Source organism: Maylandia zebra, linkage group LG5 (genome assembly GCF_041146795.1).
Source record: "Maylandia zebra isolate NMK-2024a linkage group LG5, Mzebra_GT3a, whole genome shotgun sequence".
In the NCBI taxonomy this organism is placed as follows: Eukaryota; Metazoa; Chordata; class Actinopteri; order Cichliformes; family Cichlidae; genus Maylandia; species Maylandia zebra.
In genome coordinates, this window is record NC_135171.1 from 28,696,358 (window position 1) to 28,716,139 (window position 19,782).

General features: G+C 38.4%; 2 protein-coding genes across 3 annotated transcripts; one reads left to right on the plus strand and one right to left on the minus strand.

The window, feature by feature from the left end:
* Positions 1 to 708: 708 nt before the first annotated feature.
* ergic3 (ERGIC and golgi 3) lies at positions 709 to 19,567 on the minus strand. 2 transcript variants are annotated; one of them, XM_004548833.4, is made up of 14 exons: positions 19,396 to 19,567; positions 17,751 to 17,821; positions 16,754 to 16,841; positions 16,532 to 16,651; positions 15,190 to 15,286; positions 14,932 to 15,097; positions 14,008 to 14,065; positions 11,578 to 11,592; positions 9,032 to 9,063; positions 8,779 to 8,875; positions 5,131 to 5,195; positions 4,833 to 4,969; positions 4,466 to 4,521; positions 709 to 4,346 (listed from the first exon to the last, which is right to left on the minus strand). In XM_004548833.4, exons 1-14 carry the CDS (start codon positions 19,481 to 19,483, stop codon positions 4,267 to 4,269), a joined length of 1,170 nt encoding a protein of 389 aa, XP_004548890.1. In that variant the 5' UTR covers positions 19,484 to 19,567; the 3' UTR covers positions 709 to 4,266. The 2 variants fall into 2 exon arrangements, with proteins under 2 accessions (XP_004548890.1, XP_004548891.1); XM_004548834.4 differs by lacking the exon at positions 11,578 to 11,592.
* romo1 (reactive oxygen species modulator 1) lies at positions 5,931 to 8,408 on the plus strand. The gene is made up of 3 exons (XM_004548832.5): positions 5,931 to 6,090; positions 7,727 to 7,857; positions 8,155 to 8,408. The coding sequence occupies exons 2-3, from the start codon at positions 7,727 to 7,729 to the stop codon at positions 8,261 to 8,263; spliced, it is 240 nt and encodes a 79-aa protein (XP_004548889.1). The 5' UTR covers positions 5,931 to 6,090; the 3' UTR covers positions 8,264 to 8,408.
* Positions 19,568 to 19,782: the final 215 nt, after the last annotated feature.

Below are 19,782 nucleotides of genomic sequence, written 5' to 3' on the forward strand. Positions count from 1 at the left end.
TCATAGCACAGATAATCCTCCATTTTTTAAACATAGTATGACAAAAATTTATATAACAGGCTTAATTTCTCATTCGGGATGAGTTCAAATGAGTAACTGAGCCCATAAACAAACAGAGGTCAAGATAAGATCCACTTTCCCATAGACTTCTATAAGACAGGAAGTCTTTTTGGAACCACAGCTATCACCATCAGGTGGCTTTCAGATAGGATGCAAGTTTTAGACACTTCAGCACTGGTTTAATTTTTCGGACATGGAGGCTGTGCCCATGTTTGTCTTTAGGATCTCCACACAAGAACACCAAGGCATAAGATAAATAAGGATTATTTTGAACTGTTGACCATGTAAAGCTAATCTAGAGTCCAAGAACCAAACCATGGAGCTGGAAATAAGTATAATAGCTCCCTATGAAAGATCCAAACTCTGCTTCTGGTTTGATTTGATTAATTGTACAGATTGTACTAAGATTACATTACAATATTAAAACCAGCACAGTGATGCAGTGTTGGCACCGTCCCCTCTCTCTAGGCTTTCCGGCGTCCTCCGCGCATGTTAGATCTAAATTGGCTGTGGACGTGGGGGTGTGTAGTATAGGGAGTACCCTGCCTCTAGCATCAACTCTATCCCTCCACTCCCTTCAGTTGGATAAGAGGTTAGGAAAACGGATGGATGGAATAAAATAAAAAACAACAACAACAACAACCCACACACAGTGGAAGCTGGTGTATTCAACATTTATTGTCTGTCATTTTAAAAACTGTTTGAGGACAATCAAAATATAAATACATTTCTCTCTGTCACTCTCCCTCTCTCTCACATACACACACAAACACACACACACACACGACCCCTGCCCCTGATTATGATGTTAAAAGGTGCAACAAAACAACCATCAACAACTGAGAACAACCGGGATCTTTCAAAATCAACCAGATTTCAGAAGCTTTTACACACAGAGAGATCCTTAGAGTATACAGTCATAACAAGCAGGACCCACCACACTGACATGAGCTTCAGTCACAGATTCACACCATGTTTTGCCGTCCTCCTAAGACCATCATGACTCAATATGTGGAACAGTTAAAACAGAAGGTGGGTATAACTTGAACCATATTTGAGAACAAGTTTAAACTTGGACAGTTTGATGAGATTTGATCAAGTAAGAACTGTGAAGAAGTTATTTGCATAAACAAACATCAATACTGGGAGGAAATCTGGTAATGACTTTGCAACTGACTTTTTTTGGCCAACACTGCATTGACAGAAAACTGAACTTTGAGTTTAGAGGTCCAGTGAGACTTTGAGGGTTTCCAGCTTTCCTTGAACACAGCAGGAGGGAGAGCTTCTGATTCCCAGTTCCAAGCTGCAGAATCTAAAGCTAAAGATACCCAACACTGGACTGAAAGTTGGTCTTCCCCCAAAATTATGAAATGAACTAAAACCTCAGTTCAACTCAAGGCTCAAAAAAGCTCACAGCATGTTCTTGAAATTGTTCATCATTGATGTAAGCCGAGCCTGAAAAGATCATTTCCAAACCAACGATTTCAAACCCAGATTTCGGTTCAGTCTGATGATCTTCAGAATAAACAACAGGGGCGGAGTTCAAACTGGCAGAAACATCTGGACACCACATGGTGACTCAACATGTGAGTCAGGAACACAGTCAGACTCAACCCAACATTTACACGCTCTCTTCTTGTGGTTTGAAGCTGCCTGCTGACCCCTCTCATTTAATGACTGAAGCTTTTGGGTGAGAATAACACTCGGGTCACGGGGATGAGGAGGAATATCGTCATCTAAAGCTACTGGCTGCACCAAATTTTTAACATCCGCATTTCACAAACAAACAATAATTTAACCGCAGTCTAAGTGAGCAGATTTATTTTTAGTTACCCCGTTGTATGAGAGAAATAGACAAACCTCAGCAAATCAACCGCTTCCCTCGGTATTCTAATTCAAGAATATCGTTTTTTGTGTTCAAAGTGTTGAACTGTTGGATTCAGCCCCTCTCCTGAGGCAGTGATCAGTGCATCTGCACATATCCCGAAAACAAAAAATGATGGTAAAATCATGGGAAAGATTTCATTTCCAAGTCACATTATGGGAAGAGTCAGGGGTCATTTTGGCCTCTAGGGAGGCAACTTCCTCTAGAACCGTAAACGAATTACAACAATTTTCTGTTGACAGTCGCTATAAAATGTCATGTGACCAAATCTCACTGTTCAGGTTTAGGGGGAAAAGAAAGCTGAATGACTAAAACGGTCAAGGGAATGCTGAGGAGAGGAGGATATGTAGAGTGCAGTCTGGAAGATGTGTCATTAGAACCACAGACCACCAGTCAGCTATTGTGATTCATCTTTGTATTTTCTTTCCAACCCGGTGAGATGTCATAGCGTCGAGTTCTTACACTAACCTCAGACCAGTAATCCTCAGACTCAGATAGTGTCCCTATGTGTGTAAACCTGATGAAAGTCAGACAGATGGAAACGGTGCAATTAAACAAATATTCCAGCAGTAAATCCGAGGGAGTTTTATTCAATCCCCATTAGTTTTCCCTCCTCGGTTATCAGGTGGGCAGAGAATCAGTCCTGACATCTGTTTTTTAGCCGCCATATGTAGAATTTTTAAATTAATGACTCCTTCAACTTCCAGTAATAGTTTTGAGGCATTAAATGTTATAACTGTTAGCAAGAAAGTAAAAATTTTAATCACGTCTTTGAATTTATTTATTGTTCAGCAATTCCAATAGTTCTAATGCTGTGCCGAAAGAGGGGTGAGTATCTGAGACAGCTGTCTCTGATGGTGGAATAATGATGGACGACACCGACATGAGGCTATTTTAAGTCAACTCAAAAAAGCAGATTGAAAAATCAGACGTCTTTACATAGTGTCTTTAAATTATGTGGGAATATTTGTAGTGCTCTGATTTTATCATTTCGTTTTTTCCCAGCTACACACAGATTGAGGGCTGGGCTACACAGCTTTCATTTATACAACACTGAAACATTTCTGTCATCTATTTAGCACGCCTGTGTTTTACTCCACTCAGGTCTTGCTTGGTTTATAACATGGCCAGGGTATTTATACGAGCTCTGATAAAGACCTGCAGGCCACATCGCCAGAATAAATTGGTGAAAATGACATTTTTCATCTTTTCACCGGACATTTTGTTTATGCGCTATATTTGAACTTTTAGACATTCAACACAGGAACAACACTGAAACTAATATACTGGGAAAGTGCATCTCAGGAATCAACTAGGTGTTAGCGTGACTCTTTTTTTTGGAGGGACAGAGGGGTTAATTACATTTTAGCAATATTTAAACACTAAATTCATCTTCTCACTTGTACAGAAACAGACATAAAGGGAACATGTGATGAGAATTTGCAAGTCAGACTAAATTTAATATTTTTCTTGTTAATAAATCCCTTTTGAAAAGACCAAAAGCAACAAATGTGTGACTATCTAAATACAAAATACTAAAAAAAAAAACCCAACTGCCCAGTTACTTCTTAAAATAGCTGGTTAGTTAGCTTCATTCATTTGATTTACAACTGTTATTCAAAACAGCCAGTTGGCAGCAATGGAGCATGGTTGGTTTAGCTCTTTTTGTGGAACTTGCTGAGAGTAAGAAAGATAAAATAAGACAAACATAACCAAAATAATGAGTTTGTAATCTCAAAAAGTTTGAAGACCAAGACCACGAACTGTATTTTACATGATTGTGACTTTTAAGGCCTACTGGAGCTTCAATTTTATAAAATGTCATCAGTGAGTCCAGGTTACATGAAGTGAATAAGTGATAGATGGCCTGTCTTTCTTATTCCTCTAGACACTGGGGTCAACCACGATTCTCTAACAATCATTCGGTGTAGTGATCTGACAGTGGACCGGTGCGCAGGTCCTTTTTCCCCCCGGAGGCTGGGTGTGCATCTGCTGCTGTGCTTGTAATCAATCACAGAAAAATCAATCTCTGATTCTGTCTCTGTCCTGTGTGGAGAGGAAAATTCAAAAACGCGCAAGTTCCTCTCCAGACTTTTTCAAGAACAAAAAGAGAGGCAGAGAAATTTAAAACCTGGACGATTTAAAACTTCTGTCTCTCTCTGCATTTCTCTCCCTCGACCTAAGAGAAGACAGAGAGATGGAGAGCTGTGCTCCCGCTTTCAAACTTCTCCCTCCACCTTTCTGCCCTTCTTCTCTCTGTCCTTCTGGCTCTGTCATTGTCTTGGTCTGTGTTGCACCGTGGAGGCCACTGGGGAGCGCTGTTAGGATGTCTTCCCCAGCTCTATCTTCTTCTGGATGGCACGAGCTGAATGGTAGATGAGCGAGTCGATCAGACCGGCCACTGCACAGGTCAGGAGGCAGGATAAACACAGAGACACAGTTTGATTACATTTTTAATAATATATACATATTTTATTGCACAGGTAATAACACAAAGCATATGTAAATAGCACCACTGACCTGTAAATACTCCTCCAATAATGGCACAAACTCCTGTTAGGAAGTGTGTAAAGGACCTGAACAGCGAGAGAGAAATTATTTGGTATTTAGATTTGGCAAAAAATACATAATGATATCCTGGTATTCTCGCCAGCCTATCTGAAGGCTAGACCGTCCCCATTTCACAGCCTCGCACTTACAGCCTTCCCGGTCTTTGAAGGACCCGGCCCACGTAGACTGTGAAGGCCGGGTCCTTCGAAGGATGCGGCCTATGAAGGTAGCTTGAGTCTTATAGATGACCTTTTTACATTGTGGCAGAGTCACAATGTAAAAACTTATCGTGTTTGAAAAACGGTCAGCAATAATGAAAGCTACTGTTACAACTTGCCTGTGTTTCTCTGTGAATTTAACCATCATGGGTGACAGCTCATATAAAACAAAGACGCCTGGCAGCCCCTGGTCTCCTATTAGCCCGTTGGCCACTTTCTCGTGCCTGGTCACTGAGAACTGGTTTGTTTTTACCACCTGGTGAAAAAAGTGAAAACCGAAACACAACAAAAACCTGAGTAATCCAGGCTGTAATTTATGTGTTTGTTTGTTTTTTTTAAATTAAATAACTTCTTAAAATCACATATTATGCTTTTGGTGCATTTGAAGAGTAAACATAAAGAGACAGTTCGACTAACCTCGCCGTCAGTTTTCACGTAGATGGTAGGAACAATTTTCACAAAATACTGGTACATCATCGATGCTGTGAGGAGGAACGTTTTTACCATTAAAATATGAAAGCAGTCACATTAAAAAACATAATAAAAAAATCTAGACTTCAAACCCAACCACAGCTCTATTCTATTGTCTCAGATATTAAAACAAGTGTTCATGACATGTTTTATATTTAGGACTATTTTTAATTCAGTTTACAACACAGTACAATCTGACAAACCCTAAAAACAGAGTCACACACACACAGTGAAGCTTACAAAGCTGGATCACAGCATGTCAAATAACTTCAAATGAATGCATAGAACTAGTTGTTTGAAGAGTCCTTCTCCTGACAATATTTTTATATTTCAGCTTTGTGCCACTTCTCATCTATACCTCAGGAAATGAGACACTTTCTGCTGGCTGCTAAGATTGATTTCTGGATCACAGGCACTAAGGACAGGGAAGACCAGGAACCGCAAATCCATTATTATATCCCAAAGAACCAAAATGTTTTTGATTAGTAAAGCTTTTTGTCAGAATCTTGAAAATTACAGGAGGGGGTTCTGTACTCAAAACATATTATTTAAATTTGGATTAAATCTACATCACAGGTTTTAAAAAACTGACCTTAAAACAAAGGAGTAACAGTGATGTGTTAAAGAACACAATAGTGTGAATGCATTCACACAATTAGCTGCTTAATGGAAATAAATGGGAAAATTGTATTAAATGTTGTAATAAAACAACCACAGGATGGCGCTGTTTGCTCCCCCCTCCACGTTACTGTAGCTCTTTATAACCTTCCTCTATCTTTTCCTTCTTCCTCTATCCGGTTATGGAGGTCTGCTTGAAAGGCATTTAAAAGCAGCTGCGCTCAAACTCACGAGAAACCTGAAGTTTCAAATCTAAAACCCCCCTCCGTTTTAAACACACAATTAAAGGTAAGCGTGACTTCGGAGTCATTCTTTTTAGAAATCACACAGTCGGTGGGACCAGGCCTCGTCTATCTGTCAAGGCCACAGGTGACGTTAGCATGCTAAGCTAACATAACAAACCACACGGAGAGAAAAAGGTGAATTTGACAGGTTTCGCAAAAAGGAGACCACACTTTCCTTTGTTATCTTTGCTTACATAAGCGCCCTTAAACGGCAAACGTTAACACGCATGGACAAGCTATGGACAAGCTAACATTAGCCTAGCATCCCAGCTAGGGAACAGAGTAAGTCTACGACCTGATTTGTATTAATGCGAGTCAAGGCAACAGATTAAAATGTCTTTAAGCTGTAATGGTTTTAACTTGAGTGACTTAAATTACAGATTAATCTCGGGTATGTTTTTATAATATTTACTGGCAACGATGCACAAGTGTATCCAAAAAGTCAGTAAACATACAGAAATGCGCACAGCTGGAAAGGGTGACGACTAATTGCTGATGGTAACTGCAGAGTAGTGGAACGCGTGTACAACTGGGATCACTGGGTTAACTCTGTGACCTTAAGGCAAAGAAACCCAAAACACAATGTACATAATTGTTATACTTGAATACTTTCATTCCAAAAAACTCAACAAGGTTCTTGCCGCACTTTGTGAGCTGTAATGACGACCCTGCAGTGATCTGAGATTGTTTACAAGCTTCAACCTGAACATTTACCCCTGACAGCTGCTCACCTACATCCTTGCAGCTATTCTTAGATTTATATTAATGCAGTTTGCACTACTCTTATACAATCTCAATCTTTACTCTTCTTTAACACAATTTTTAGTTATTTTTGTTATCATTCTTGTGCATAAATACAATCTGTTATTATACACTGTACTATTTTTATTTGTTATCTTGCTTTTCTAGCACTAGTTTTCTTTCTATTTTGACATAAATCAGAGGCATTGAAGCCTCTGACACCTGAATTCACAAGTAAAGTTCAAAGCCCTGGTTGTGCCACTTAAAGAATAATATTCTTCAGAAGAGTACAACCCAACATGTAATTTTCTCATATGGGGATAATATTGTTGGCTGATATTGCCAAGAAGATTACGTTTACTGACAGCGCTGGCTGAGATTTATTTCACGATGTTTACATTTTTATGGCTAACATGAGGAAAAAACATCTTGAACAGTTCATGTATTTGGGTACTGAAGTGCTTTTTCTCCTGGCAAAAAGGGGGAATGAATAGCTTTATCAGACAAAACATTTGAATACTAGAATCAGCCCTGAGTTTCAGAAATGGTGAATCATAAGTTGCAATCTAGAACTTGCATTGGTTAATCTAATCAAATGGTCAACAAAAATGATATGCTATAAGTTTTAGTAATTGTAGTGCATTTACTTATATGGCTTTGTAATCTGGAGTGTTTCTGTTGCCACTGTTTCTGCAGATAAAATAGCTAATATTGATGAAATTAGAAAATATTATAATCTCACAAGTCATCATTTGTAGACCTACCACAAGCCGCTTTTCACAGAGTGAATTAAGGATTCCAGAGGGTCTGTTTTACAATTTTTGAATAAGAACAAATACATAAGATGATAATTTATCTAGCTGGTCTTTAACCTGTTTTTTTGTTGCAATCCTCTGTAGATGCCGGTGGCTGTAGGTCCATATGGCCAGACCCAGCCAAGTTGCTTTGATCGGGTCAAAATGGGCTTCATGATGGGTTTTGCAGTAGGAATGGCTGCTGGTGCCATGTTTGGTACTTTCTCCTGTCTCAGGTAGGTTTGAATTTGGTGTGGGAACAAACTATTTATATAAGATGTAACAGTATTGTGCTGCTCTAAGTGGTAAATACAGACAGTGCATTTTGTGCATCAAGATGTTTTGCTACAATAATTGAAAAGAATCTTATTAAAAATGTGTTTTATGGAATTTTTAAATTTGGTGTAAATGTTGCTTGCTTCAACTAGATGAAGAAATGAAAGCTTTAACATATATCAATCTTGGGGCTAAATATGGAGTGTCTCACTCTAGGTCACATGAATAAAAAGTAAGACTGTTATTTCTCTTTCCAGGATCGGCATGCGTGGCCGGGAGCTCATGGGAGGAGTAGGAAAGACCATGATGCAGAGTGGAGGGACGTTCGGCACTTTTATGGCCATTGGTATGGGTATTCGCTGCTGAAGACAAGAGGAAAGACCTATATACAAATATTCAACAATGAGACTCTTCAACTATTTCCAGTCACAGCTTTCTGTCCATTCAGTGCTGCCATGTTCTCAGCCAACAGTCTAGTTTTGTCAATAAAAGTTCAAATTCGTGAAATGGTTTTCAGGGGGCATGTGATTTACTTTTTGATGCCTTTAAAACAAACAAACAATTTGTAACACAAGTAATTATATTTAGTTCAGTGACACAACAGGGAAATACTTTTTCTTATCAATGCTGGTTTCTTTCGGTTACCAGCCAACCTTCTATTTTAAACATGAGCGGAAACCTGGAAGTTCACAAATGGCACATCTCTAACCACAGTTAAGAGTTTGGAGGAGTTGATCAATTTGTCACTGAACAGTTGTTTGACAGGTTAGTCCAACTTGGAAACATTAATCTGAGAAGTAAACCCTGAATCGTTTGAGAGCAAGTGCCAGGCTGCTCCTGCAGCACTATTGATATTAAAAACAAGAACTTGTATCACTCACCCTGTGGTGCTGTGACATCAGTCCCATCCAGGGGGTTAACAAGACCGGGGTAATCTTTACCAAACGACAGGTGTTTTATCAGATGGGTCATGTTTATCTGTAGAAAGAGAGATTACAAGTTAGCGGATCTCAGAAATTTCTCTGAGTAACTAGAAATAAGCATAAAATTTCACTGCTGAAACAGCCAGATAGCTTGGACTGTAACATACTTGCAGTATGTATTATGAGAAATGATCAAGAAAATGTTACTTACATTGTCCAAGCCAAAACTCTGCAGGTCGTGTACTGCAAAAGAAACAAAACCACTTTAAATCACTTACTAAAAAGTAAAAAAAAAAAAAAAAATGCAAATACAGGCCATGTGTAGTAAATGAAATAAAATGTGTTCAAATCAGCTTGTGTGATTGAGTAGTGCCCCTTTGTTCAGCTGTTTGACTCAATTTGTGGATGAATCTGTGGCTCCCTGGCACAAAAGTTCATTCCAGAGTTGGTAGATATCTGTCAAATACTGGAGTATCTAAAATGGGATAAATTTAGGGCACTTTTATGGTAAGGAGGTTGGATTTAGAGGGACTGACAAGCAGCAAGTTCTACAATGGCTCCACAGACAAACTCGTCACCTTTTTGGAAGAACTACAATCACACAAACAAGTGACAGCTGCACAGTGCAGAAGCTGATCAGGGCAAACTCTAAAGCAAACGCCAAAGGTTTGAGTTCACCACATGCTTAGCAGTAATGTATTACCCCTTTATTGCAATTAGTACTTGTATGTGCAGTAATAAAGGTACTGGTTTAGCAAATCTTATGACAAAAAAGAAAGTAATACCTCTTCTAATTCAGAAAAGCATATTTAAAATACCTTCTTTTTTTTTTCTTATACAAGCTGTAAGCCTGGTCCAGTATAATAGGTGCCATTATGTATTTGATCAATTTGAAATTTTACTTCTCATACACAGTCAGGGGACTAAAACAGCACAGAGACCAGAAATGTTAGGTCCACAGATGCTTGCCATTATTATACACAATGTAACTTGGAGCTTCGATCATCAAGCAAAGAAGAGGAGCAGTCTACAGATGTCGAGTTATGTTGAACCTACACAATCTTTCCATTTTCAAACTTTAAAGATGATGCTGACTTAAAGGGAGCCGATTCTGCTTTATTCCTGCTCCATGTGGTTTTTTCTTGGACTCTACTGCAGTAGTTTTGCATTATTTACAGTCAAAAATAATTCATCTTATACTGAGTGCAACTCCTCAGTTCGCCTTCTCTGTGAAGTTCTCCCTTCCCGCTCCCTGTAAGCCTGTTGTGCTCACAACTAAAGTAAAAGGACTACATTAGGGACATCCCCCATTTCTAAACACAAAGCCAGTAGGGGGGAAAAAAGTGAAACTGAGTGTTTAGAAGGCGGATCTTTTGTCTCACACCATTACTTGTGTGCTGACCTCATTATTTTAAAGTTCAGCCATGTTTAATAAGAGCGTCCACCAGTGGAGCAGTATATACTGTCATACACACACACACACACACGTGTGTGTATGACAGTATATACTGTCACACACACACGTGTATGACAGCCAATCAGAAAAGGCATAATAGGTCCCCTTAGAAGTAACAAAAGGCTTTACACAAATGCAGCCGGACTCCCCAACACCCATCAGCAACACTCCCCTTGAAATCCAACACTTGTGTTTTTTAGCTCCTGCTTTTTCATCACGTTGCTTAATTATAGCATAGGTATATATATATATATATATATATATATATATATTCACAGTAAGTACACTGCTCAAAAAATTAAAGGAACACTTCTTTAATCAGAGAACATCATCAAGTTAGTAAAACTCCAGTTTTAGCTGCTTTGGTTTGAATGAAATTAACAACAGACGCTCTAGAGGGGCAACAATGAGACAACATCCAAGACAAGAATGGTCTTACAGGTGGAGGACACTAGCATTTTTCCCATCTTTTTCATTTCTGACAGTTTTTTGTTATATTAGTGTTGCATTTAGCTAGAGTCAGCATCACTGCTGGCAGCATGAGGAGACACCTGGACCCTACAGAGGTTGCACAGGTACTCCCAACTCCTTCAGGATGGCTCATTAATACATGCCACTGCCAGAAGGCCGTCTCCCAACACAGCCTCAAGAGCATGGAGGAGATTCCTGGAGACAAGCAGTTACTCTGGGGGACCTGGACAGGACTATAGAAGTTCCTTAACCCATCAGCAGAACCGGTGTCGGCTAATTTGTGATGAAGCAGGATGATGACAGCCAGAGCTAAAAAAATGACCTCCAGCATGGCACTGGTCTGAATGTCTCTAGCCAGGCAATCAAAAACAGGCTACCTGGCACCGTGGAGCCTGACTGGCATTTGCCATAAAATACCATACTTGGCAGACCCATCACAGGTGGCCTGTGCTTTTCACAGATGAGAGCAAGTACATGCTAAGCACACGTGGCAAATATGGAAAGGGCCCAGAAAAGCCACACAGAGCTCTACAGGTTAGGCAAAAACACCCTGACTGCCCTTGGGTATGAGGATGAACTCCTTGGACCCATTGTCAGACCTCATGCTGATGTGTTGGGTCCTGGGTTTGATTTTGGAAAAATGGTTGAGCCTTTTTCACTTTTGTTTTTCAGGGTGTCTTTAGCTAATGTGTTTTCCCCACATTTTTTTGAGCAGTGTTCTTCATTATGTGCAACTATTTATTGTAACAATAACCAGGCTAATAAACTGCATTAAAGCTGTTCTTCAAAAGAATAAAAAAAATAAAATCTGCAAAAAAGGATGGACTTACTTTCCACAGCGTGCACTACAGAAAAAAGAGAAAAGAGTCACAATAGTAATGCAGGTAGACAGCAAACCATGTTACATTAATGTGGTTGGGCATGTCAGTAGGGGCTGCACAACTTTGACAAACTGAGTTTTTATGCTTAATATTTTTAGATTTATAGCATTAAGAAACTAATAACTTAACTCAGGCAATGAAAACAAGCTCTTTGTGTTTGTGGTTTGGCTGTTTAGGAGTATTAAAAGCTTAACTCCATTATACATTTTGATTTATAAGCTTGAGATTTACAGCACAAAAAAATATCCAATTGAGGAGGATTATATTTGTCAGCTCTAAAAGGTTTGAGCCCCTTGTGATTTAGAAAACAGTTTGTATCCTGTCGGAGTAATTGTGCAGTCCCAGACACACACAGTACAGAGGGTTTAAGGTCAGTCCAGGCTGGAGATGATTTGGGACCAGAGTAAGGATGAAGCTGGTTTATTTCAGCCACAGCCTCGCTTACAGTCCTCAAGTGATTCTTGTCTCTTGTTTCTTCTGATAAGCATTTAATATTACACCGTTGAGATTCAGTCATGATCTCACATTAGCAACTTAAGAACAAAGGTCAGTGTTTTATGTTCCAGATAGGAAACTAAAATCAACAGTGGAAAGTGCAGTAAAACGTCAGCTTCCTTCACTGTTTTACCAGCCAGCCAGGTTTTTACTAAAACACATTCTTTATACTTTTAAATTTGGTATTCAGACAGTTTTAGAGTCAGATCAGAAGTAGTGTTGTGGCAGATTTGCCAAATAAAAATAAATGTTTTTAGCATGTGGTAGCTGGCTACTGTTAATTTCCTGCTCTGGTACTCCATGAGGTCTAAGTCATCAATGAGAATAAGAAATGCCCTAACCCACTGTTATTGTGTCTTAGCTGAAGATGTCCAACTTCCACATCCTGATAGTACACATAAGCAATTTTACTAAATGAACCAGTCAAAGCATAAATAGCAACAAGTGTCTTAGACCTCATGGGGTGACTGTACATATGAGGGAAACATTTAGCAGGCAGACAAAAAAACAACAACTTCCAGTCACAATAATGAGCAAAATGCATACACAATGATGGCAAACACAACAGAAACACAAGGAAGAAATGAATAAAAGGAATAAAAATGTAGACAAACACTATGTGAGAGGTAAAATGATGAGAAAATTGCACTTTGGCTGAAATAAACTTGCTACGAACAGTTCAGAACAGCTTTGTTAGCTCCAGAAAAAAACTTTGGTTTATCTACAAACTCAAAGTTCAGCTATCTTCTAAAGAGAAACCTCTGAGTACAGAATATGACCCCCATCAAGAAACACTGCAGTCAGCTTTGTAAAACCTGATGTGGGTTCAGTCAAACTCCCAGGCAATGCATGAAAAACAACACGAATGACATGCAGTGTCACTCGTACCTCTTTCCATTAATTGCAAAGCACGAATAACAGAATGTATTGTTTTCTGCCTGTGAAATCATAAAACCTTTTCAAAATAAAAGACTGAAGATTTCAGAACTTAATGGATTTTAGATAATATAACACACTGACCAATGCCTTTTTCAAAATAAAAAAACCAGCCTAAATTTACATTTTGTATCCGCTGACCGGTGAGTCCGTGTCTCAGATCCTGTATTGGTAGACACGATCAGCTGACTGCACTGTAGCAATCCCAGCTACTGTATGTCAAAATCTTCATCACTGAGCTAAAATCAGTATTCTCAACAAAGCAGTCTGAATAGTGACAAATTGCTGTCATATTTATTTCACAAGTAATAAATACTAAAGCCAAAATGATTTATATTTATTGTTATTATTTTACATTTTTCAAAATGTAAAATAATAAGCAAGCTTATTGTGCATGATTTTCTGTTTTTAATGAACAGATTTAGATGTGTGGCTCAATGTGGACATTTGATTGATGGATGGCTGGATAAATGAATAAATACAGACAGAGAGACTGATGAACAAACATACCCATCAAAGGTTTATAAACACCCTTATGATAGCGTCGTAAACTTGTCTGCTAGTCACTCCAAATTTATTTGGAAAAATATAGTCACAGTGATTCTTTCTGTTTAATTTAGGTGTCGTTCAACAGCGCAGTGATGAAATCCAGGTGAAACACTCCAGACTACAGTGTTCGTCTCAGATCACTGCTGAATTGTCTGTGATAAAATATGTTGGGTGTCTTTGCCTATAGAAACATCAATTCATCAAAAAGCTTCTTATTTAGAAGCTTTATGCTTATCTTAGATCCCAACAGTTCTATAGATTCTGGCTTTTTAAAGGTATTTTGGGCTTCTGACTATAATTACACACAAAGCTCTGCCAATTAGTAAAATAAAAATAAACTAAGGGTGTTAAAAACCTTTGGTTAGGTGTGTCTGTGAGCTGAATGGAGTGGCAGTTTACCGTGGACATGAGACTGCTGGAAACTTTTTCCTGGAGCGAAGTGGAAATTTCCTGCCACCTAAAGCATAAAAACCCCACCACAAAACATGAGACATATGTATACATAGATATATCCATTTATTAAATTCACTTTGATAAAAATGTCAAGTGATAGCATTGCAAAGGAGTTTTTGTTTAAACCGCAGTTACATTTATAACATATTATTCCTAGTCAAGTCAAGTCAAGTCAAGTTTATTTATAGAGCACATTTAAAAACAACCAAGGCTGACCAAAGTGCTGTACAGTAAATACAGATAAAAATACAATAGAACACAATTTCGTAAAACACCTCGCTGATCAAATAAAAAATAAATAAACAAATAAATTAAACCTTTCTAAAAGCCAATGAAAAGAGGTGAGTTTTAAACTCCAGTTAAACTCTTTCTTGCAAAAACGCTACAAAATTATTATTTTTTTTTCAATATTATCTTGTTATATTTTAACTTTGCTCAAAGATCATCTCAGATCATCTTCCACACAGTGGTCCCAATAACAGGGCACAACATTGCCGCATTAGGCAAATAAGGCCAGCTTATGACTGAAACTGGTGCTCAAGGAAACGGCGAATTAAAAGACACACAGACAAATAAGAGTGACATTTACTTATGTAAGTCTATTAATAACTTTCAAAACAGTTTCTTCATAGGCTGGAAATTCTGGATCTTGCAATACAAGAACCAGCTACGTCAACATAAAGTTACACAGTTGTGTATCATTCTGAGACTTTCTGAGTTGTGTCATCCCAGGTATGACATACTAGTGATGACTACTCATCTCAGTAGTATTCTCGTTCTGAACACTGGATGTCCTCCCGAGAGATAACAAGCCTGCTGATCTTTGACAGCCCTGCCATGTTATTAAGGATGACGTGTAAGACTTCATACCTTGTTGACTTCCAGGAAGCCGTAAACCTGACAGCCTTCATTCTTCTGCTCCTGCATCTTCTGAGTGAAACCCTCTCTTTTACATTGCTCGATGGTGTCTGCACTCTTGAACGCCCAGCCTCGCCGCCGATACGCTTCGCGCACATCATCACAGGTGTTGCAGCATCTGGACACACACACCAAGAAGAACCAAGGCGAGTTAACACAGGGTCATACAGTAAACAGAGACAGAAAGAGCAGCCTGTGTTTGTGTCTTACTTGAGATCTTCAGTTTCAGCTCCGTAGCAGCTCTCGCATCTGTCTGGGTCCAGCGTGCTGGGATCAAACACTTCGCCATCATCAGCCTTACCGAGCTCTGAACAATAAAACACAAAATAATCATGATGATTAGCAGCCAAACAACATCCCTACTTCAGCACATAACTCTGAGGAAGATAAACCCTTTCTAAATTACATAGTTGTGTGTTTTTTTTATATATATATGTCAGTAAAGAGACCCAATATCCTGTCAGTAATGCAAATATGACAATATTATAAAAAATATAAGAAATGCTCTTTTTGTACAGATTCTTGTCATCTTCATATATTTGTATTTTGAGGTTAATAATGAGACCACATAAGCAAAGTTACAGATGAAACTGACAAATATTTCCAATTGATCATCCTTGATCATCCTCAAGTTGAAATCTGATATCAGAACAGACCTGAGCAGCATCTAAGCAAAACAAAAGGTTCAACTGCTCCCATATTATAAGAGCCACAAACAGCTTTTAAGTAGCGGTGCCTCCTGCATTCACAGTATTGTTGACTGAGGTCTTCTATAGAAGAAATACATATGAGCTTATACATCAAAGAACTGTAAGACACTCTCTTTGTAAATCATTTTCAGAATGCTTTCATTCTCCTGGCACAATAAAAGAAAGAAACACTCCCAACAAGTTTCACCATGCATTCCTTTATCTGGGAATTAAAAACACTCCATGCAAACATTTTTCCCAAGTGGTGCTTCCCCAATTGGAATCTTTCATTTTTAGTGTTCTGCCAATAACAGATATCCACCTTAGTGAGAGTGAAACAGTCGACCAATGATGCTCCATTAACAGGAATTTCCCAAAAGTCCCCACAGTCAGTGGTGCTTTCTATACTAGAATGCCGAGAAGCGACTTGACTTCTGGATTTGTGAGCATACGTTTCTTAATTTTCTTAGGGAGTGACAAAACTATAAAATTCCTCAATATTTCTGACTCTGGAAACATTAATAAGTCACAGATCTTACGTGTGTATCAGTGATGCATGTTGATCACTGGAATGTTTTTATGTTTGAGAAGCAAAAAAAATAAGCAGGAAAATGGAACGAGTTTGCTGACTCATCGTCTGTTTTAAAACTATGCCCAGAGAATTTTACAATGCAGAGGCTCTGCAACAAGAAAACAAGCAAACAAACAAAGGAAAAAACTGAACAAAAACAATCTAACAAAAAAATCATCACATTATTTGTTAATCCACTGCGCTGCCAAACCAAATATGCACACCTCCACACACTGTCCAATCTGCTGAGCAGTATCAGCACCTTAATGGTGAGCGTAACATCAGCTTTTACCGTGCTTTTCTGCCTCCTGGGTGACAGGTTTGAGCTCTTTGTCCAACCGCTGTTTGAACAGATTGTGTTCAACGTCCAGCTGCTGCTCACCAGCCACGTCCATTGCATCTATACTAAGATCTGCCAAGAGAAAAAGCAGATGTAGGTCTTTATCATTAACATATGTTATGATTAGCATGCTAACTTCATCAGTCTGGAGCTTCTTGAGAAAAGAGAACTTACAGGCACACGGCATGTGAGGGAAAATAATATCGATGTTGATTTTGAGTTTGTCTCCCCGTGACGTGTCGACGTACAGCTCAGGATGGACCTGCCGGGCACAGGTGATTGTTAACTTAGTCATCCACGTAAAACAGAAACACCAGTAAAAACAAACGTATTTAATCAGTCAGGGAACAATTTATCTCTGATGCTTTTTGTTTTTTTAAACACCAAAGAAACAGAAAGTTAGTCTTCATTTCTGCACTAAACACAGTAGAGATTCTGAGAAAACCCTGGAAAAAAATTGTTTTTGTTTGTCCTTCACACTTGTGTGTGTAGACTTTTAGTCTATTTCACTGTTTACATGTGCAGACTCATCAGAGCAGTCTAACAGGTATTTCAGGCCATCTTTATCACCACAGTCTGTACCTTTAATCATCGGGAGAAAAAATTAACACAATCAGGATCTTGGAAACCACGTCATCAGTGTCAGTTAACTGGTATCAGAGGAAACCAGATTTATGATTATGGTTCTTTGCAGATAATAAATATGGATTCATTCATAATGGAAATTTAATTGGAAATTTACTTTATCAAGGAGAAATAAACTGAGACACTGCACTAAGCCCCAGTATGAGACTTAAGTTGTCTGCTGTAACCAAACGTATTCGTTTGGTATCATATATGAGAACAAGAACAAAAATAATCATCATATTTAGAGACAAGGCAGTAAATATTTTCTTACATTTTACTGAAAAGATTTAGCTCTAGTTCTAGAATATTATCTAGAATTTGCACATTCAAAAATAATTGTGAAATTTCTACTAATGAATTTTCTGACATGTTTGATTAGACCACTGGCCTGCACATGTAGAAGCTCAGAAACAAGTGTAAAAAAGCAGATTTGGAACTAAAACCTGTTATTTTTTACTTTGTGTGCCAGGCGTTGGGTTTAATTTCACAGGGTGGAGGATGACACCATCTAAAGAGGACATCAAAATAAAGTGGATAAACTCACCTCTTTAGTCAGATAGTATTGCAACTCAGAGACAAACAGGATTAGCATGATGACACCACTGATTATAGTCACTGCAGAGACAGAGGAAGTATGCATTTTAACACCACACAATATCACATTTCTGTATAATGAGAAAACTCTGAACTATAACCAAGTGATTACATGAAAGGAATACGTGTACAACAATAACATGGAAAAGAAGCAGCATTATTGTTACTTGTACCTTCTTTCCAAAAGTAATCCAATATTCATATATCACCTAATTCTGGCATATACAGACTGCATATATACATACATAATATGGCACTAATAAGTTCATAAACTAGCCTACACCACAGTCAGCTCAGCTGGAATACTGGATAGTACTGAGTCAAAGATCTTCTGCTGAATAACTACATCTAGGTCTAGATATTTTTTGACACCATTACATTTAATATTTACAGAATACATTTAATATACATAATGTACTCAATTGTGCAGCATGGTGGCACAGTGATTAGCACTGCTGTGAAGCAGCAGTGTCAAGGCGATATTGAAATTTGGTCTTGTCCTTTGGCATCACTAAATGACACGCTGGGTCAACAGTGAGTCAGAACTGATGCTCCCAAATGCTCTTTTTTTCAAGGATCATGTTCTAACTTTCCCTAAATCTAAGCAAGTAGTTTTCAGTCCCTAAATCTGAATAGCAAAAGCAAAAACTGTTTGAAAATCAAATGAATTAGCAATTGAGGAAAAACGATGAAAGTGGAAAACACAAAGGTCCAAATGTGAGCCGAACCTCTGTCTACTGTGATTCTTATGTTTGACACCCCTGGTTTAGATGATACAAATACATCCCTCTTCTTCTTCCATATTCACAAAACAATGTGTTTTGACAGTCATTTAACAGTCACCAGTTTAAAAAAATCCCTAGATTATAAATAACAATAGCCCTGTTGGAAGATCAAAAAGACTAAAAAGTCTACTATACCTCACATTATTTATAAATCATCCTCTACACAATTTTAGTTCCTACCAAACTACACAATACTGTTGTAGTTCACACATCATGATAACAAGACTGTCTCTAAGCAAATGTCTGCATACGGCGTTATAATAGATATGTTGTATATAACCTTTCTAATGATGCTTGTCCCATCTCTTATGTTATTGTCATCATAGTATAATTAATTTAGTTCAAGCCTTTTCACGTCTGTTTTTACCTCTTGAATTCCCTCTCTCGAATTAATAGTTTTACTCTATAAAAACCACAGGAGAATGATTACAAACTAGTCAACAGTCTTGTAAAATCATGAAAAATCCCCAACAAGTCCTTCACAAAAAGCCTGTGACACAAACTCCTCAAAATGTGTGATTTTAAACCGGTTTCTCTACATTTGCACCCCCACTTTATGCTCAACTGTTCTTGAGCTAGCTGCATCGCTACTCTGTTATCGGAAATGTAAATATTACCGGCATCTATTCTGCTTGATTTCCGGCTTCCCTTGAGTTGCCACAGGCATGCTAATACTGTAACTTTATTCATGTGTACTGTATTTGAGCACTGATAGGAGAAATGAAGCAAATAGCTGTGTTGTTAGCCGCTGCAGCTAACAGGTTGTATGTATGAATGGCTGCTGCTCTGTGACAAATTAAAGCCTCTCACCAGTCGCCCCTCCCCACGTCTTCACTCGGAAATCCTCCAGAGTTTTAGGATAAGCGTCAAACTGCTTCAGTTTATTTAACGTGTCCATTTTCTAAACCTCCAATCACCCGCTACAAAAAATTTTACCGACAGATTCCTTCAGACACACACACCAGCCCTCAACTTTCACTTCCGGGACACGCGAGGGGCAAGCTTGGGCCAATCAGCGTCGGCCGCGTATTTTTTTTCTTTCTCCTTGCGTTCCTTGTTTTCTTCATTCAAAGGTCTACCTGTGGACACGCTGGTTTACATACAGTTGCATACATTTTACAACAATAATCACCTTTGTGGTGATTATCAGTAGTTACATTTAAGGCTATTGGCAATCAACAACTGCATTATAATTAA